At 50.6% G+C, this 21,239-nt stretch overlaps 1 protein-coding gene across 8 annotated transcripts; it reads right to left on the reverse strand.

Moving 5' to 3' along the window:
* Positions 1-1,595: 1,595 nt before the first annotated feature.
* On the reverse strand, positions 1,596-20,851 carry POMK (protein O-mannose kinase). 8 transcript variants are annotated; one of them, XM_061177437.1, is made up of 7 exons: positions 20,811-20,851; positions 18,596-18,689; positions 18,188-18,424; positions 17,596-17,748; positions 13,670-13,972; positions 4,154-4,213; positions 1,596-4,032 (listed from the first exon to the last, which is right to left on the reverse strand). In XM_061177437.1, exons 4-7 carry the CDS (start codon positions 17,621-17,623, stop codon positions 3,443-3,445), a joined length of 981 nt encoding a protein of 326 aa, XP_061033420.1. In that variant the 5' UTR covers positions 17,624-17,748; positions 18,188-18,424; positions 18,596-18,689; positions 20,811-20,851; the 3' UTR covers positions 1,596-3,442. The 8 variants fall into 8 exon arrangements, with proteins under 8 accessions (XP_061033420.1, XP_061033416.1, XP_061033414.1 ...); XM_061177433.1 differs by having other exon boundaries at positions 1,596-4,213; positions 18,374-18,424; XM_061177431.1 differs by having other exon boundaries at positions 1,596-4,213.
* Between the last annotated feature and the right edge of the window lie 388 nt (positions 20,852-21,239).

Here is a 21,239-nt window from a genome sequence, read left to right on the forward strand (position 1 = left end):
AGCCCACCATCAGATGCAGCTGTACGACTGAAGTACCATCAACTCACTTGCCACTATAAAGCCTGCCACCAAAAGCAGCGTAGTTTTCACTTGCCACTCACTGATAGGGTTTTGATATGAGTCTGCAAGCAATTGATTTATTACGGTCTCTGTGCAGTCAAACCTCTCTGCTAATGATAATCTGTATTTGCAGCCGCTCCCCAGTGCTAGCATCACCGCCTCAGCTCCACCTCAGATCATCAGGCATCAGATTCTCATAAGCAGTGCACAACCTAGATCCCTCGCATGCACAGCTCACAGTAGGGTTCACGCTCCTATGAGAATCTAATGCCGCCGCTGATCTGACAGGAGGTGAAGCTCAGGCGGTAATGCGAGCGATGGAGAGCGGCTGTAAATACAGATGGAGCTTCGCTTGCCCGCCGCTCACCTCCTGCTGTGCGGCCCGGTTCCTAACAGGCCACGGACTGGTACTGGTCTGTGGCCCCAGGGTCGGGGACCCCTGTGTTAAATGATTAAAAGTCATACGAGAATAGTGATTACTGAAACTGAGCGACATTTATTTTTAAAATAATGGGGGTGGGAGGGTGGATACATAGAGGACCTTTTTAACACGTCCTGCGTCAGATAAGCTTTCCACCCCACTCCCACCTCATGTGCCTCGTTTTAAGAACACTCATGTGTCCTGTCTCTGCTGAACAATTTACAATCCCTGGAGGTTCTCAGAAGCTTGGAGTGTTTGTAGCATCACATGAGATAAAGAGAAAGCACACTATAAACCACATGGTAGTGATGATATTTTTTTCTTTTTTTTGGCCGCGCCATGCGGCATGCGGGATCTTAGTTCCCTGACCAGGGATCAAACTCTTGCCCCCTGCAGTGGAAGTGCAGAGTCTTAACCACTGGACCTCCAGTGATGTCCCCATGGTGATTTTTTTAAAAAAATACTTGGAATAAGGTTAGCAGAGAGACCACTAAATCCTGGGCTGTGCTTTGAGAATGGCTCACCTCATCTGCCTTGTCTCCTGATTATACTTTTGCTGAATACGTGGGCAATGAACTCACCTAGGTTTTAGTGAGAATGTAAGTTCCTCTTATGATTTTGCAGCTCTGTTGGTACTGAAGATTGAACGTGAAGGGCCAGGTCCAGTTTGGTGTCTGGCACTGGCATGATAAAGCATCAGGGAGAACTCAGAGGCAGAGCAGAAGTTGGAAATGCCTCTCACCAGCTCTCTCATTCAGAAATGGGTTTGTCTGAGGCCACACAGGAGGCAGAGGCAGAGCTGGGACTGTACCTCAGGTCCTCTGATCCTGACCATGTCCCCTCGCCTACACCATACTGTCCATTTGAGCTCTATCATCAATAGTTAAAAACAAATTCATGTGAAACAAAGTTCTGCTCCCAATGCAAAGTCCCAAAACCAAGAAAACCCTCAAACCGGAGTTACAACACGAATAGGGTAATTTCAACTCAGCAACTCCACACAGTAACTACTATGCCAAGTGAAACGGGTCATAAGAGGTACATGGTCTTGTGGCAGAGGTGGGGGGGTTTCCAGCTTTATTGAGATATAATTCACATACCATAGACTTTTCCCTTTTTGTACAATTCAGTGTTACTTAGTATATTCAGAGTTGTGCAACCATCACCACTGCATAATTTCTGGACATTTTCATCACTCCCAAAGAAACCCTGTACCCATTAGCAAGCACTCCCCATTCTTCAGCCCCAAGCCCCTGCCAGCCTCTAGAAACTACTAATTTACTTTCTGTGTCTATGGGTTTGTCGATTCTGGACATTTCATATAAATGGAATCATACAAATGTGGTCTTTTGTGACAGCTTCTTTCACTTAGCATATTCATCCATGTCGGAGCATGTATCAGTACTTCCTTCCTTTTTATGGCTGAACGACACCTCATTGAATGGATGGACCACATTTTCTTTGTTTTCTTTATCTATTCACCAGTGGATGGACATCTGGGTTATTTTCATCTTTCGTCTATCATGAATAATGCTGCTATGAACATTCATGTACAAGTTCTTTTATGGCCATGTTTTCAATTATCTCAGGTGAATACTGGGGAGTGGAACGGCTGGGTCATGGTAACTCTATTTTTAACTTTTTGAGGAACTGCCAGGCTGTTTCCCAAGGCAGCTGGAACACTTGGCATTCCCACCAGCAGTGTACGATGGCTCCAGTTCTCTACATCCTCACCAACACTTGTAATTGTCCATCCTTCTGATTGCAGCCGTCCTAGTGGGTTCTGGCAGCATTTTTGTAACAAAAAGCAGCAGTTAATATACTCTGGGCAAGCGTATTCTCTGACCAACCATAGGACCCACAGGGCCCGATCAACCACAGGCAGTAGAACAGGGATAATACTGACAATACTCCCTATCCTACTGCCTGGGCTGCCCTCCCTGACAGTTAAGGACAGTGGTTCTCGAAATGTGGTCCCCAGACTGGCAGCACCAGCATCACCTGGAAGCCAGTGAGAAATGCGAAGTCTCGGACTCCACCCAGACAGACTGAGTCAGAGCCTGTGGGTCGGGGCCCAGCTCCCTGTGACTCCCGTGACTGTGAGGCCTGTGCAAGCCAGGGGCAGGCAGTCGGCTGCACGGCATCTTTGCCCCTCAGGGCAGCTTTAACCGCCTTACTGGTGATGATGGCTATGCACCAAATCCATCATCCCCTGCAAGCGAGGATGACAGTGACCAAGGAAAGAGCTATTTGAAGGATTCAATCATGCGAGGCAAGTGCAAGGGCTTGACGTCTTCTGGTAATGAGTGACAGATACTGTTGATATAAAATGTGCACAATAATTAATTTTGGACACAGAAAATCCAGCTGGAAGGTAAATAGAAATTTCACAAGCACCATCCAAGGCAGTAACACAGATATAATCTCCATCATACTTGATATTTTAAATGTTCCTTATCCATTCAAAATTTCAAAGAGCATGCAAGCTCGCTGGGAAGGGAATGGCACAGGAGTTTCACAGAGCAATCATTTGAAATGGTAGAGATGCTTCATCAGTGCCAGTGAAATACACCGCAAATACTCACCTAAAAAAGCCAGTACTACAGCTTGTTTCTTCCATACACTGCAATTTAAAAACCTCTCTACACACATTTCTTACAAGCTTACACATTTAGGTGTTAGGGAAGCCTCTTTGTAGCTCCATTTTGGTTACTTCCTCCAGATACCGGCCAGACTCGCTGCTTCTCTGCACCTTCGCCTGAAGCCAGGCTCCCATCAAGCCCGGTTTGCTCCGGCTTAGTAACTCCTGCCAGGCGGCCAGGATAGGGCGCCGCTCACTTGTGCACGCGGATGGAGAGGAAGAACCACGGGGCAACAGCAGAAACCTCCCCGTCAGAGCGGAACCACTGTAACTCTTCCATCCGATCCTTGACTCCCGCACCTCACCGACTGCACTGGTCTTTACAGCATCTCTCTTGTCTGAGACGTCGCGGTGTCTCTGAGTAGATTCAAAACCTTCTGGTAAGTGTCCAGGACGTCCTGAGCGGTGGGTCTCTCCGCAGGCGTCTGGCTCTTACACGCCTTGTGAATATCAAACAAGTGGAATCGGACCATGTCGCTCCCTTCTACGTGCCCCAGAAGGAAACTGGAGACGTCTGGAATCTTCCAGATGTCGATCTTCTCGTCATACGCGGGCATGAGGTCGTCGTGAAAAGGCACGTCCTCTCCGTAGGGCCACAGCTGCTCTGGGGCCACGAAGTCCCCGCGAAGCTCCCGGTGGCCGCACTTCACCAGGGCCCCGGTGCTGCGGTTCACCAGGGGCAGGGCGTCCAGGTCGTTGAGCACGATGCTGAAGTTGGTGGTCAGCAGGTACTGGGACAGCGTCTTGGGCAGGTCGCTGGAGTCGCACATGACCAGCGTGCCCAGGGGGCTGCGGTGCAGGAAGTCGATGATGGCCACGTAGCCCAGGGCCAGCTGCAGCCTGTGCTGCCATGTGTTCGTGCTCCGGTACTTGGAGAGGTTCAGCGTCGCCTCCAGGCCGCTCAGGGAGCCTAAGGGGTGGTACTCGGTGAGGATGCTGTTGTCATCCTCACAGTAGCCCAGCAGCGTGACCACGTGCTCACTCTGCAACGACCTCAGCATCCGCAGTCCGTGCAGGAAGTCGTCTCTTACCTCCAGCCTGGTGAGCCGCGACAGAGCCACCTTGCGTTCCTTCCACTCGGACAGAAACACCTGGAACAAAGCCACAGGGAACGTCAGCCCGGAACCCTTGCCAGCTGGTGAGCCGGGAAGCCACACGGCAAATGCCTCTCAGGGTCAGACGTGGTGCAGAGGACACAGACATTAGCGACGCACAGACTGTTCCAAAGACTTGCTCGTAAGCCGGACCAGACGCCGGGCGAGGCAAATGCCCTGTCAGGGCGAAGGCCTAGCGCGGAGGAGGCCGGACAGCTGGTCGGGGTGCCGAGGGCTGTCGGAAGAGCCCGCGGGAATGTCCTGGAAGCTGGTCTGTGGGATGATGGGGCTCGCAGGCCAGCTGTGGAGAATGGGGGGCACGCCCAGGAGAGGGGACGGCACGAACAAAGGCAGGAAGTAGCAGACAGACCAAAGCAGGGCAGCACGAAGCGGGGGCGGGGCGGGAGAAGGCTGGAAAAGTGGTGAGTGGAGAGCTGGAAAACCCCACACAGGGACCGAGCCCAGCCAGCCCATCACACACAACGCCACCATTCGCTTTAAAAGGTGTCAGAGCAAACCACAAACAGGAACGACCCTACGTAAGGAACACATTTTCACACGGTCCGTGGTTTTCTGTGACTTCAGCTGTAACAGCAGGAGCTGAAGTGGCACACACTGGACCTGCTGTCCTGGCACACAGCTGGCAGAGGAGCAGCTGTACCGCACGGCCTTGGATTCCCATTTCCATCAGCTGGCAAAGAAGAACCACTGGGGAATTCCCTGGCAGTCCAGTGGTTAGGACTCTGCACTTCTACTGTCATGGGCTCGGGTTCAATCCCTGGTCAGGGAACTAAGACCCCGTGAGCTGTGCGGCTTAGATAGATACATACATACATACATAGATAAATAGATAAATAAACAGATAAATAAAGTGGTATTTTAAAAAAAAGAAATAAGAACCACTGATCTTCTGCTCGAGTCCCCTAAGGGAAGGCAGAAGGTTGCAGAAGAGAAAACAGGATCCAGGTCAGGTCTCCACTGCACCACGTGGCTCCTGGTCCCATGGGCTGTGTCCCTCTGGCTTCCTCTTCTTCATTGTTAAAATAAAGCTTACGAAAGCAACTTGGGGCATACTTATCAAGAGCCTTTAACATTAAAATCTACAATCTATCTAAGGCAACAATCTGAAATACCTAAAAAGCTCTAGGAATAAAAATCTGGCATTATTTATAAAAGCATAACTGGAAGCTATCCATCCATCAAAAATCGGGGAGCAGTCCAGTTATGCAGGACCACTCAAGGAAGGTTACAGGGCTCAGCAAAATGCAGCCGCTGATAGGGTTTTCACAGATAAAAGTAACGTTACAAATGAAAAGGATACAAAGTGTTTTTATACCATTGTTCTAACTGCATAAAACAAGGCAAACTACATAGAAATCGAAGGATTTTGCTGTTCTCTTTATTTGCTTTTTTTTTCCTTCATACCTTTTGGTATAACTTTTCCAGAGTGAATATATATTACTTTTATATTTTAAAACATTTTTTTAAAAGAACTAAAAACTATTATATCAAATGGAGGTGGGCTAGAGGACTGTGAAGATTTATTTTGGGCCTGAGAAGGGAGGTTCCTTAATGGAAAAACCCTCTTACTGCTGTTGACCGTTTATTCAAAAGAGAAATCTTTCAAGACCTTCTCAGAAACCCGAATTTGAGAAATTTCACTATGGATAATTTCTATTAAGAAGCCACATTTCTCTGGCTGCTACAGTCTATAAGTTTCATGAATATATATTTTATTTATTTTTATACAGAACACATTTTATTCTCTCCATAGATCTGCACCAGCACTGTATTTGATCTCTGACTCCAATATAAAAATCCTGTTTCTGTTGAGACCCATCACTCCCTTGGGCTCCCCTCCTGCTCATGGTCGGCACCAGCACTAGCAGACAGCTTTGGTGTCCAGGCCCATTTTTCATACAAAACAGTAATCACTTTAGAGAAGCTGCCACGGTTTACGCATTTATTCAACAAGAAACGCGGGAGAGGTTCGGCTACAGGCCTCATGACTTCCTCCTGAACCCTCGCTTATGACAAATTCATTTTTGTGCCTCAGATAAATGAAAGATTAAATACTACTTATTATTAAGTAGTATTAGTCTTTGGGATCTCTCCCAAATATCTGAAGCCTCCAATATTAAATATTTGCAAGTTAAAGGTTAAGAATCATTTCTCAGAAACCAACTTTACCTTTTTTTTAAATTATAAAAATAATCATGAATACTTTTCTTGGTAAAAGTTCAAATACAGAAGGAGTAGAACTCCTTCCTCTGCATTTACTCCCAACCCAAAGGAAACTAGTTAACTATTTGGCTGGTAACCTCCCAGAAGTTTCTCTATGCGTTTACATGTATTAATATCCATTTACAAAATAGCATTTGAGTTTATTATGTAAAGTGGGAATATAACAAATATATTGCAACTGGTTTTTTTCATTTAACAGATGCCTCAGAAATCTTTCCCTAATGTATATATAGATCTAAGTCATTCTTTATAAAGCTGCATAATATTTCATAGTATGGGTGTACTACTTATACTGGTATATTTTCAGTTTTACAGATGATCATTTCTTTTTTTAAAACTAAAGTATGATATAATAAAAATTCATAAAATTTGGAACAGATGCTGTCAGAATGGATTAGGTTCTTTTTTCTACACAGCTCTATCATTTTACATAAACATTTAATATGATCTAATGTGATCTATTTTTAAAGACTTGATGGACATTTAAACTATTTCCCATTTATTTCTTAGCAACAACAATTCTACAATGAATAGCCTTATATTTACATCTCTGTGCACATCTGCAAGTGTTTTTATAAGCTAGGGAAGTAGATGGATCACTGAATGAAGACGAGGTACTATCAGGACCCTTCAAAGTACCAACATGTACTTTCACCAATCGTGTATACATCCTGTGTTCTAGAGCCTTAACCACACTAGGTGTTGCCAATCTTGGTAATCTGTGCCAATCTAATGGATGAAAACATTTTCCGGTTCCAATCTGTATTCCCCTGATTACTCATGAGACAGAGCACTTCTCACCCTCTGGGCATTTCGGTGTTTCTTCCGTGGAAAGTCTGTTCATTGTCCTTCATACTATTTTCTCTAGGGTTGTTTGCGTTGCGCTTATTAATATCTAGTTCTTTATATATTATTCATGTGATCCTTTATTACAAATGTAAGGACAAATTTTAGAAGATAATTCGCTTATGTGGTCTTTTGTAGTACAACGTCAAATCTGTCTTCATTCATTTAACAAGTACTTACATCAATTAAAAAAACTGAAATAAATCCCTGCCCATATGAAATTTACATTCTAGTGCAGGAGGCGGACAAGAGAGAAAATAAATAGGAAGTGTGTAAAGTATATTAGAAGGTAAAATATGCTTTGGAGAAAAATTAAGCAGGGAAGGGTTTACAGCTTTACTAGCTTGGGGAAGCTCTCACTGGGGTGAGGCTCGAACAGGAACCTGAAGGAGGTGGACCATGTCCCAGGCGGGGAGGACAGCAGGGTAAAGGCCCTGGGGTGGGATATGTCCACGGGCTGCGGTGTCTGAGCAGGGGGAGGGGAGCAGAGGCTGGGAGAGGCCTTCAGTCGCTGCAAGGACTAGCGTGAGACAGGGCGCCCTACACGGAGGAGCTGGCTGCCGTGCGAGAGCATCTGAAGGGGCAAGTGTGGAGGCAGAGAGCCCACTCTGGAGGCTGCCGAGATAACCAGGTACCAGGCACAGAGACCTGGGCGGGGAGGGGGCCGGAGAGAAGCCGAGGAGCGGCCAAATTCCAGGTCTCTCCTGCGTGTGGAGACACTGCAACTTGCTGAGGGACCGAACGTGGCTGTGGAGAAAGGGGGATGACAAGGGTGCCTCCCTGGGCGGGGAGGGATAAATTAGGAGTTTGGGATTAACATATACACACTACTATATACAAGATAGATAATCAACAAGGACCTGCTGTGTCGCACAGGGAACTCTACTCAATACTCCGTAATGACCTATGTGGGAAAAGAATCTGAAAAAGAGTGGATACATGTATATGTATAACTGACTCACTGTGCTGTACACCGGAAGCTAACACAGCACTGTATATCAACTCGACTCAAATGTAAAATAAAAATTAAATTAAAAAACAAAAACAAAGGATGCCTCCCGGGTTGTGGTGTACGCAGCTGGACAGGTGGGGTTGTCCTCAGGGTGATGGGGACAGTGAAGGAGGAGCAGGCTGAGGGGACGGTCTGTGACACACTCAGGCTGAGAAGACACTCAACATCCAAGATGCGGGGTAGGCAGGGGATAGAAAGGTCCAGAGCTCGTTCAGGGGATAAAGATAAGGGACTGGACGAGGCCACCCTGGCAGTGAGCACAGAGGAGAAGAAAAGTCCAAGGTTAAGAGGGATGAGGAGGTGGACCCTGCAGGGGAGACCGAGGGGTGGGCACTGCTGTTTCAGGCAACATCTGCGCTCCAGCCAGCCTTCCACATTGAAAACAGATCACACACGACCCTTCTAAGGGTTACACAAAACCAGAGGGTGGCAGAGTAAGAGCTGAATCCATTCTTCTGATGGGAGCCAACCCAAATGTTATGGCTTTTTAACGCACCATACCTTAATTTTAAAGGAGAAACCACGTAACTGAGAAAACTCTGCTGGAGAGTTGTGCGGCTGAGCACACAGACGCTGCACGGGGCCACACCGCCTCCGCTCCCCCAGGTGGACGCGCGTGGCCGGGATGGTGCCCGGTGTCCGCAAAGCACGGTGGAGTGTCCGCCCCCGCAAGCGTCGGTTCTACTGCAGCTCCTCCTCCTCACGCGCACTGCTGCCCAAGTCTGTGGCTCAGAAAACGGGCTGCCCCGAGACGTGGCCGCTGCTGTCCTTGAGCGGCTGGCAGAAAACGTACCTGTCCGTTCAGTGTCATCTTGGGTTTAAAAATCCAAAAGGGCTGAACCTCACTGTCATCCCCAGGAGTAAGATGGGACCGTGAGGAGGGGCAGGTGAAGGGCCTTCACCCTGTGCTCCAGCTCCTTCTGCACATCTGAGCTGGATGCACAGCTTTCATAATCAGAGAACAGAAAAGGAAAAGCAGGGGGTCAGTCGGCCTTGCCCCCACACCAGCTGCAGGAGAGGATCTGTGGCCCCAGCAATTCCAAACACAAACCAGAAACACAGTCTGGGGAAAGGGCGGGTGGTGGTGTGCTTGTATAGTGAGGAAACTGTCAAAGCTAAGCCAATATTTTATTTTATGTGGATTCAGCCAATAAGCCTTTGTGTTCAGGCCCCTAAAATTTGCTCTATGAACCAGCCACGGGCTAGGTGCTGAGGACACACAGGTAACTGGTGTCTGTGCCCTCAGGAAGCTTGCATTTATAAGAGACAACAAACCAGATGCCAGATGGGAGGGTCCACGGCAGGGGGTGAGGTGGGTTTAGAGAGGGATGTCAGGGAAAGCCTCTCAGAGAAGTGACATCTGAGCTGAGACCTGGAAATGAGGAGTCAGGCAGATGGGGAGGAAGAGATTTCAGGCTGGGAAAGGCCCCGAGGTGAGAAAGGGCTTGTCTGATCAAGGAACAAAAGAAAGGGCAGGGTGACTGCAGGGTGGGGTGAGGACCCGGACCGGCCTGGGTGAGTTTAGGAGGAAGGCAGGGCCCAGGTTTGCGGTTTTTCCTAAGGACGCTGGGGGTTTTAAGGAAGGGACATGTGTGCTCTGAAGTGTGTCTGCAAGATGCCTGCCTGGGGCTCGGGGAAGGGCACATGTGGGCAGGGAGGCTGGTTCCAAGGCCAGGGACAGAGGGGTTACCCAACAAGGTGGGAAATGTTTTGAAAACATACCTGATGGAACTTGCTCTTGGCCTAGTCGGGGGAGGGGTGAGAGGACGCAAGCTGACTCCCTGGTCTGGCCGGCGCCACTGGGGGGAGTGCTGGCATTTACTGAGACAGGAGGGCTGGGGAAGAAGGGGCTTCAGAGGGGAAATTACCAAGAGTTCCACCCTGGTCACACTTAGACGCTCAAGGGACCCCCAAGTAGACAGGTCAGGTACAGGTGGATACACAGACCTGCGGCTCAGGGGAGAGGGACGGGCTGCAGGTATCAAGCTGGGGGTCGCCAGCCCATAAAATGCATTTAGAGCAATGGATAGATTAAATCACCTAAGAGTGCATCCCAAGAAGACAAAGGAAGGGGACCCCGGTAGCCACCGGGAGGAATAAGGTTTCTCAGCCTCAGCACCAGGGCCACCTCGGGCCGCGCAGCCACCTGCTGGGGATGGGGCCGTCCCCGCCCGGCAGGGTGGTCAGCAGCGCCCCTGGTCTCTGCCCACTGGACGCCCGTGTCACCTCCCCACGCCCAGCTGTGACGGCCACACGGGGGTCTCTACTCATTGCTAAACGTCCCCTGAGGAGTAGCCTCGCCTCTGGGCTAAGAACCGCTGCTTTAGAGGCAAGAAGAGCGAACAGGAGCAGCCAAGGGGAGTAATTAGGAAGGGCTGCCCAGGGGAGGAAAACCAGAAAGTCGTGCAGCCCGGGCTGCAGGGAGAGACGAGGAGCCAAGGGCTGCGGGAAAGGTCAAGTGAGAGGCGGGCAGAGCAGCATCTGGCCGGGGGTCAGCGGGAAGCTGGGAGAGAGCCGTCTCCCGGGAGGGCGGTGTTTGGGAGCCTCTCGGGAGGACGACGGAAGGGTGGATGGGCGAGGAGGAAGCAGAGGGGAAGAAACAGGGAATCACGGGAAGAGGGTTTTTTCTTTGAAAGCGCGAGCGTTTGTGCGTAGCCAGTAGGGACCATCCTCAGAGAGGGGAAGAGCGATGACGTAGGGGAGGGGGAATCATTTAAAGGGAACTTGTGAGCAGTCAGGGACGACCCCGGAGCTGGGAAGTTTGTAGGTCAGGTGGGCAGATGAGGACGGGCCCTCTGGGTGGCTTCTGTTTTCATAACATCTTAGTAGCAAGATCACCAGCTAAGGAAACATCTAAGGAAACAACGAGGGGGTTGTTAAGGAAACGTCTGTCTCAGAGAATGGGAGGGAGAAGTTACTAAGGGAAAAGAGCCTGACCCCTGGGCTGTGCTGAGGTTTGTGGTCGTGCAGGAATGGCAGGGCTGTGGCGTTCCTCTCTGCCTCCAGGGCAGCTGCCCAAGTGCAGATACACAGCTGGCGTCAACCGGGTGTGGGGCTTTCCCGCCAGGCAGGATGGAGACAGAGATGCAGGGAGATGTCGCCAGTGTGTGCGCCAGAGTGACGAGGACACAGCCACAGAATCTGCTGCTGGGTGAGTCGGGATGCAGACAGGCGGGAGGGTCAGAGAGGGAGAAGGTGGTGGGATCAGCCCACCGAGGCCCCGAGGAATTACTGAAGCCAGGGCGCCAGGAAGGGCGGGGGTGGAGGTCAGACAGGGACATCAGGAACTTTGGTCACAGAAATTCCTATTGAGAAACTATGCCCCCAGAACGGGTGCCAGAGAGGAGGGATGCCCACGTGGGCAGGGTGGCCGCAGCAGGATTGTTGGAGTAGGTGCCTACTCGGAGGGTCAGGGGACTGCCCTGGGCCGGACCATGCACAGGCCCCGGGGTCCCAACGGGGCAGGACAGATGGGGCTCCCAGTGGAGCTGACATCCTGCGCTCAGAACACCTGTGCCCCAAAGGCAAGTTTCAGCCAAAGAAACAAAATCTCAGTGTAACAGCCCTTCACCTTAACAAACAAACCACATTCCACATTGCTGAAATCTAGTGGGCTGGGTTTCATCTGCGAGGTTCCGTAAAATCAAATCTGTCCTCAAACAATAATCTGCCACCATCGAAGCTACTCAAAAACATCCTTCAAGGTAAAAAGCAATTCCAAAAATGTTCTGAGCGAGCGCAACAGCATGGAAACAAGTGGGCAGCCCTCAGGGTCCCTCTCTGAAGGAGGCAGAAATTAACTGGCTGTGAGTCCTCTACTACTCCCCTCCCTGGTGACTTCTTAGCCCAATGCTGTCAACACCCGCCCCCTAATCTACATCCCCGCCCCCCGAGTGCCAGACTTGTACACCCAACTGCCCGTGTCCCTGCCTGGCCACCTCACACACACACAGGACCTCCCCGGGCAGGTAACGCAGACCCTGTCCTCCCTGCTGCCCCGGCCAGGCGCCTCCATCATCCCCTCCCTTACACCCCACGTCCAGTCTACTGGGACGTTCTACTGCCCCCGCCTTTAAGAAACAACCAGAACCCACCGATTTCTCGCTGTGTCTGGTGCTGACACTCGTGTCGAGCTGTAACCACCTGTCACCAAGCTCCCCACGAGCCCGGCTGGGTCTGCTCTGCACACAGGCCGGCAGTCCTCTCCTCCACTCACGCTGCAGTGGTGCCCGAGGCCAGCAGCCCCGGGGGACCCTCACCTCTGACGTCTTCCTCGCATCCTGTCTCTGGTCCCCGGACAAGCAGGCACGTTCCACCCAGGGGCGTCTGCTGGTCCCCATCTTTCTTGCTGGATCATTGTCCCCAAATACCCACACCATTACAAGCCCACGGCTCTTTCCTTGCCCCACTGGCTCAGAGCGCGTCACTAATACAGCTTCCTACGCGCCTGTTTCTTGTCTTCTTGACTGTCTGTCTCCCCAGCTGGCTTCAAGGGCCTTTGTTCTGTGCACTGCTGTGCCCCCAGCACCCACTACAATGAGCGGGCGAATCTGAAGAAACCCATTACCTTCCAGTCACCTGGCTTCATGCTTTCACCTCACATTAATTCCCCTCCCTTCTCCCCTCTGACTCCCTCCTTCAAGGTGAATCCTTTCCCCATTCAGGGACGCAGCTGTCTCTCCAGCTGCAGCCCTGCCGTCACTCGCTGCGTCCTCACAGAGGGTCTGTCCTGTTCAACACCCTTCACTGGCTTCTGGAGTCACCCTGTCTCAGTGCAACCACTGCGGAAATGCAGCCCATGAGACGGGGCTCTGGAAGCTTCTACATGAGAACTAAATTCGCCCCTTTGCTTTCTCTTTTTAAAATAAAATTTTTTTAATCAATATAATACCACCATAGAGTTTGAAAAATAAGAACGAAAAAAACTGCCCCAAATCTTCCTTCACCATAACACACTTTCTATCATTTTTATATTTTTCTACATATATAATCTTGCAGATGAAAACAGCGTATTGCACAATTTTCTATTTTGCTTTTCTACTTATCATAATGAGAGCTTTTGCATGTTGCCGCACAGCGTTCCTAACTACACTTACTGGCTGTAGAATATTCTACAAGTGGTTGGACCATAACTTAACCATTGCCCTGTAGTTATTACTTCTAGCTTTCTATTACTATCCACAACGAAGCAGAGTACTCCTTGGTGCATCGCTTCCTTCCTTCGCCTCCCTTTACTAGGATAATGTCCCAGCTGGAGGCACTGGCAGCTGGGCTCGTGGCTTCCGGCACACGGTGCCAGCCCTCCTCCCGTCGGGCCACCCACTCCCCCGGGCGGTGAGCCAGGGACTCACTCTCTTCACGGCTCCTTCCCCGACACGCTTCATCTGCCTCACTTCTGTCCTCAGCTGCTCGCAGGACAGCCACGGGGAGCAGTTGCTCATCGGCCCCATCCTGAAGTGGCCGTGGGGACAGCGCGTGGGGTCCTCCGTGGAGCGCCAGGGCGAGATGAAGAGCCGGTCGAGGCAGAGGTAGAGGAGGGCGTTCATGAGGGCCATGGAGAGCAGCAGTCCCACCACCGGGGGCACGTCCCTGGGCGGGGGCCCCTTCCTGCCCTCCTGGGGCCTCGTCTCCATGGCGCTGGCTTCTGCGAGCTCCTAAAACAGACAGTGAAACAGGGAGTAGGCACGGTCCGTCTTATTTCAGGAAGGACGGAGGGTGACACAGCCCCCTGGGCCTCAGGGTCACTGTGAGGACAAAAGAGGGCTTGAGAGCAGCCTTGTACCAACGCTCGACGCCAGCTCCTCCCAGAATCGTTGCTTCCTATCACAGCTGCGAGCAGAGGGGAGTCTTGGGTCTGGCTTTGTCTCTGTCCCCCCTGCAGCTGTCTGCGCTGAGTAGACACGCACTGAACAGTTAGTAAGATGAAAGCAAACTGTGGCTCTGTTAGTCCAGTGGGGCTGCGGCAGGAGGTGGACATGAGAGAAGCTGGGGTCCGGGTGCGGCTGGGACTCTGAGGGGTTGGGATGCTCCTTGCAAGGTACTCAAAAGCCCCCTGATGTTTTTAAGAAGCAAAGGTGTGAAAGGCGCCCCAGGGTGGGAGGCCCCAGCCGGAATCCAGAACGAGCGCCGATGAGAACGCAGGGCGACACGAGGGGGGTGAGGCGGGCGGGCGCGCAGGTGAGCAGCCACCACGAGGCAGGGGCGCTCGCCATCCAATGGGCTCCCGCCCGGCAGCAGGTGCGAGGCCCGGGGCGGAGGCAGGCGTCACCACCTGGATGCCTCGGTGGAGGGTGCGGAGGGACCTGGACATCGGGAGCGGGGCACTCAGGGTGCCTGGGGCGGACACTGGCTGCCACCCGCAGGGAGCATCACTACCCCGACAAGCGATGGACCACTGTGCACCAGCTTAACCGCAGCACTGGGGCATGCGGGACACCAGTGACGGCACAGACCCTCTGCCAAAGCTCAGCAGCCAACGTGCAGGCCTGGCCCCTCGGCAGCACCTGCCCTGGCCGACCACTCCCTCCCTCCTCCTGAAAATGCTCTGCACTCGGCTCCCAGGAAACCACGTGCGGGCTGGCACCTGGCCCCCGCCCTCGTTCCCGGGGTGGGGAGATCATGCCCATCCGCTGAGCTCCAGGTGTGAAGCCCAATCCCAGCCTCTCCAGAACTCCACACCTGCTTTCCTGACACCTCTACCTGGAGTCTGGTGGACGACTCAAAAATAATATTTCTCCTCCACAATAAAAAGACAGATAACTCAATTTAAAAATGGGCAAAGGACTTGAACAGACATTTCTCCAAAGAAGATATACAGATGGCCAACAGCCACATGAAAATATGCTCAACTTCAACAGTCACCAGGGAAATGCACACCAAAACGACGAGATCCCACCTCACAGCCGCTAGGATGGTTATAATCAAAAAGCCAGGCGGTTAACAAGTGTGGAAGGAAACCCTCATACATTGCTGGTGACAATGTAAAATGGAGCAGCCACTGCGGAAAACAGTCTGGAAGTCCTCAAAGGTTAAACACAGAGTTACCACCAAATCTACTGCTCGGTATCTACCCAGGAGAACTGAAAACATACATTCATGCAAACACTTGTACATGAATGTTCACAGCAGCATTATTCATAACAGCCAAATAGTGAAAGCAACCTAAATGTCCATCAGATGATGCCTGGATAAACAGAACGTGATGTGTCCACACAGTGACACAGTATTCAGCCATTAAAAGGAATAAAGCACTAATACGTGCTGCAACATGCATTGAAAACATTATTCTCAGGAAAATTAACTAAGGGAAATAGCATATGATTCCATTTATATAAAACTCCAGAACAGGGAAGTCCAGAGACAGCAAGTAGATCAGTGGTTGCCAGGGCCTGGGTGGAAGCGGACATGGGGAGAGGCTGTTGATGTGACAGGATTTCTTTTTGGATGAAAATGTTCTGGAATTAGTGGTGACGGTTGCACAACCTTGTGAATATACTAAAAATCACTAACTGTACACTTTAAAATAGCAAATCTATAGCCTGTAAATTATATCTCAACCTAATTTTTTAATTGAATTAAAGTTGATTTACAATATTGTATTAGTTTCAGGTGTACAACATAGTGATTCAGTATTTTTCTAGATTATATTCCATCTAAAGCTACAGCAAGTCCACTACCTACAAACGAGTTCCGTTCCAAGAGCGCGTTCGTAAGTCCAACAAAGTTAGCCTAGGTACCAAACTAACACAATCGGCTATAGCACTGTACTGTAATAGGTTTATAATACTTTTCACACAAATAATACATAAAAAACAGACACAAAAAATACAGAAAACATTCTTACAGTACAGTACCCTGAAAAGTACAGTAGTACAGTACAACAGCTGGCACACAGGGGCTGGCATCGAGTGAACAGGCAAGAAGAGTTACTGACTGGAGGAGGGAGAGAAGGTGGGAGATGGCAGAGCTGAAGGATTGTCAGCAATAGGAGACGGAGGGCAAGCTGCCATTTCACTCACGACTGACGTTGATGGAATGCAGGTTCGGACCTTTGAAAGCTCGCAACTTGAAGGTTCATATGCAGGGGACTTACTGTATTACAAAATAATGGCTGTATTCCCTGTGCCGTACAATTATCCTTGTTGCTTACCTATTCTATACATAGGAGTTTGTAACTCTTAATCCCATACCTCTATCTCGCCCCCTCCCTTCCCTCTCCCCACTGGTAACCACTGGTTTGTTCTCTATATCTGTTTCTGTTTTGCTATATACATTTGTTGGTTTTATTTTTAGATTCCACATATAAGTGACATCATACGGTATTAGTCTTTCTCTGACTTATTTCACTAAGCATAATACTCTCTAGGTCCATCCATGTTGTTACAAATAGCAGAATTTCATTCTTTCTTATGGCTGAGTGATCAGAAAACCTGAATAGACATTTTTCCAAAGACAATATGAACGGCCAACATATGAAAAGATGCTCAGCATTGCTAATCATCAGAGAAATGCAAATTACAACCATAATGAGATATCACCTCACACCTGTCAGAATGGCCATCATCAAAAAGACAAGAGATAATAAATGCTGGAGAGGGTGTGGAGAAAAGGGAACCCGCCTGCACTGTTGGTGGGAATGTAAATTGGTGCAGCCACTATGGAGAACAGTGTGAAGGTCCCTCAAAAAACTAAAATTAGAACTACCATATGATCCAGCAATCCCACTTGCGATATATCCAGAAAAAAAACAAAAACCACTAATTCGAAAAGTCACCCCAATGCTGACTGCAGCTCTGTTTACCATATAAATAGACACGGAAGCAACCTAAGTGTCCATCGACAGAGGAATGGATAAAGAAGACGTGGTATGTATTTTTATGTATATATAAAATCTCAACATTAAAATATAAAAATGCTTCCCAAACTCAACTCTTCCCCTCAAATCTGCTGTTTTCAGTGTTCACAATCTCAGTGAGTGACAACTGTATTCTTCCAGTGACAAGGCTGCAGGTGAAGGGTCAGGAGTGACACTCGTCTGCTGAGCAGGGAGTTTTAGAAGGCATGGACTCTTCTACGGGTCAGTGCACTCTTCCTAATGAGACGAGAACACGCCACTTTGCTCATCCCCGTCATGACGAGGTGCTCGAGAGACCCTGGCTCCACTCGACTGCTCCAGCCCCAGGTAACTGCTCCTTTCTCGAGACGATGCCACGTGCTCACCCACCACCTGAGTCCGGTCAGCAATGCCCAGCAGTGCTGCAGGGGGTTGTCTGCTCACCTTCCTCATCGAGATTCCGGGCCCACATCTTTCTCTCCACCTCTCCCTCCGGGCATCTTCCAGGACTCCTGTGGACATGATGACGATGTTCACCACTCAGGCCTCACGGTCTCTTGAGCTTCTTCCACCGACGCCTGATTCTTAGAAGGTGACCTTAAAGAAATGGGCAAAACCACGGCCATCTCTCCTCTGTAGCATTTAAAGTGACCAAGAGTGTGTCAACTTAGACCTGAGGTCAGGGACCAGAGAACTTTTTTTCTGTAAAGGATCAGACAGTAAATGTTCAGGTTTAGGAGCCAGAAGCGGGAATCGAGTGGCCACGGCACTGTGACGTGCGGGGTGAGGAGCAGTGGTGCCGGGTGACCAGGTAACTGTCAGAGTTATTTCATCTCGTCGTCAGCAGCGGCCAGGCCATGCTACACAAGTGAGCGAGCGTGACTGTGCCCCAACAAAACGGTGCTCATGGAAGCTGAGATTCGTTTCACATGCCACACGTCCTTTTGATTTTTCCCCAACATTTAAAAAAGTGAAAAGCATCCTCAGCTCACAGGCCGTACAAGAATGGGTGGCGGGGAGCAGCCAGCCAGCCCACCTTAGGTGACGGCATCCCTCTGGGTGTCGTGGGCCCCCCTTCCACTCCACGCCTTCCACGCGGTCTCGTCCCCGCACGTGGCTCTGGCGGCTGTGTACACGCTGATTGTTTCAAGTCTCTTCTGTGGCCTGGCTCTTTCTCCTACACTTCGCTCAGCTGGCCCCTCAAGGTCTGCAACATCCGTACCTGAATTCTGTCTCTCCGGTCGCCAGCATGCTCACTCCACAGGGTTCCCCTCTGTGACGGGCACACACCCAGGTGACTTGATTCCTCCCTCCCTATAACCACTAGACCAACCAGTCGCCACCGACAGTCACTTGTCCCCGCAAAGCTCCCAAATCTGCTCACACCCGACCCCCCTGCCCCTGTTCCCCCGCCTCCGTTCCCCCGCCCTGGTCTAAGCATCACCTTCCCGGGCTTCTGCAACGCTTTCCTACGCACTCTCCCACTGCTTTCTCTTTTCCAGTCCATTTTCCTCACCGACTAGGATCTTTTTTCTTTCCTGAAATGTTTCAAGCATAAAGAAAGTTAAAACATAAGATCATGAGCACCCATCCAGCTCTGTCAAGTAATACTGCATCCCCTTTTTTAAAGAAATAACATTTTACAAACATGGCTGAAGCCAGGTACCCCTCGCAGTCCTATTCTGCTCCATCCCAAGAAGTAGTCCCCATCCTCAAGTTGGTATGTCAGTAGTTCTCAAACTGTGGTCCCTGTACCTGCCGCAGCGCCACCTGGAACTTCTGAGAAATGCAGGTTCTTGAGTCCTTGCCCCACACCTACTACATCAGAAACTCTGAGGTGGAGCCCAGACATCTGTGTTAACACACGTGACATGGGGGTGCATGCTGAAGTTTAATAATTTCCATGCATGCTTTTTATTCTCACATGAGTATGTGCCCATAAATAACAACACATAATACATGTATGTTTTCAAACTTTATATCAATACAAGCACTGTTGTACTGTTCATCCCTCAGTAACCGCAGGGGATTGGTTCCAGGACCCCCTGCGAATACCAACATCTGCGGATGCTCAAGTCCCTCATATAAAATGGTGTAGAATCCCTCTGTATCGGGGATGCAAGACACACAGTCCTCTTATGACTTGCTTTTTTAAAAGCCCAGCATTATGTTTTTGAGGCTTATCAAAGCAGATACATGACGCTCTACTTCGCTCTTTTGGATTGACTATACCGCAGCTGGTGATTCAGGTTTGCACACACTTCCTGTATACATGTGGAAGGTTTACATGGGGTCTTTTTTTTTTTCAATCATTTTATTTACTTTATTTATTTTTGGCTGCGTTGGGTTTTCATTGCTGCGCGCGGGCTTTCTCTAGTTGCGGCGAGCGGGGGCTAGTCTACGTTGCAGTGCACGGGTTTCTCACTGCGGTGGCTTCCATTGTTGCGGAGCAGGGGCTCAGTAGTTGTGGCACGTGGGCTTAGTTACTCCGCGACATGTGGGATCTTCCCGGACCAGGGCTTGAACCCGTGTCCCCTGCATTGGCAGGCAGATTTGTAACCACTGTGCCACCAGGGAAGTCCCACCCACTTCTTAAAGAAGTCATTCACCCACTCCATCACCTGAGGGTCTTTTTTTTAAAGATTTATTATTTACTTAATTTGTTTTTGGCTGCATCGGGTCTTAGTTGCGGCATGCAGGATCTTTCGTTGCGGCCACGGGCGTCTTTCTCGTTGTGGTGCCCAGGCTCCAGGGCGTGGGCTTTGCACTTTGCGGCACGAAGGCTCTCCAGTTGTGGCGTGCGGGCTTAGTTGCCCCGCAGCAGGTGGGATCTTAGTTCCCTGACCAGGGATCGAACCCACGCCCCCTGCATTGTAAGGCGGATTCTCTACCACTGGACCACCAGGGAAGTCCCCTCTTTTTTCTTTTAAAGGCATATTTCTGGAGTAGGTTGCCCAGAACTAGGGAAGAGGCTGTATGGCTGAGGAAATGTTCTCGTCCAGAAATAAGCAAAACGACATTGAAAGCTTCTGCAAGTTAAGAAATAACGATTGAAGGTCCAGGTGGGTAGGAGAAATTCAGGCACTGTTCAGACACAAAGGATTTCTGACAATGATAAGAAAAAATTGGCAACAGGCAAAAAGTGGTTCCCACTGCTATACACTCACAGCTTAATTTAAAAAGAAAGAAAAGCAATGGAACAAAATTGGTTTTTACCAGCTACAGAATATTTTACACAACCAGAGAAGAAATGAATTAGTGCCCCCCACCCCCGCCCATACAATTTTGGTTAGAATCCCATTTTGCCAACAAAGCACAGGTACATTAATTATTTTAAATATTCCGGATGCCTGCTTAGCCTTAAGGTTCTATAGTAAAGGTCAAGCAAGGGTGGAGAAGACAAGACCACCAAAGAACATGGCTAAACCCTGCTTTTGAAAAAGGGGCAGCAGAGGATTCCAGACCTGGAGGCGGTCGCAGCGCGGCACCAACCGAGGCAAGAGCTGAAGCCTGTCCCGGCGGCGTGTCCGTCAGCTCACGTCCAGCTCGGGCGCCGGGCAGGACGCAGCCCAGCCATCCCCGCGCCCGCCCGCCCGCCGCCCCTACCTGCCTTCCCCTCCCCCGGCCCGCCTTCCCCTCCCCCGGCCCGCCTTCCCTACCTGCGGTCCCCGCCCCCGGTCTGGCACGCGGCCTCCTGCGCCTGCGCGGCCGGAAGCGCGCCCAGCAGGACCAGCGCGAGGGTGCGCCCTGGTGTCGTCCTCCCGCCGCCGCGCAACCGGAGGTCGGTCGCCGGAACGCAAAGCCAGAGTCGGAGCGCACCCGGAAGCAGGCCCGGCGCACCGGGCTGTGTCCTGTGGCGGCTGCTTCTCTGCCAGCCCGTGAGAGCGGTGATGTGTTTAGTCCGGACGCGCAGCCGGGCGCGGGTGCGGAGAGGACCTGTACGATCTAGACGCTGCAGAAAGCTCCTGCTCAGCGCAAGGCGGTGCTTCCAAAGGGCGGTCCTCAGACCAGACCAGGTGCCGACGCTTCACGGCTCCAGGGAACTTGTCAGAAGTGCGAATTCCGGGCTCCATCCCAGACCCGGGGCT

Source organism: Eubalaena glacialis, chromosome 20 (assembly GCF_028564815.1).
Source record: "Eubalaena glacialis isolate mEubGla1 chromosome 20, mEubGla1.1.hap2.+ XY, whole genome shotgun sequence".
NCBI classification, from domain to species: Eukaryota; Metazoa; Chordata; class Mammalia; order Artiodactyla; family Balaenidae; genus Eubalaena; species Eubalaena glacialis.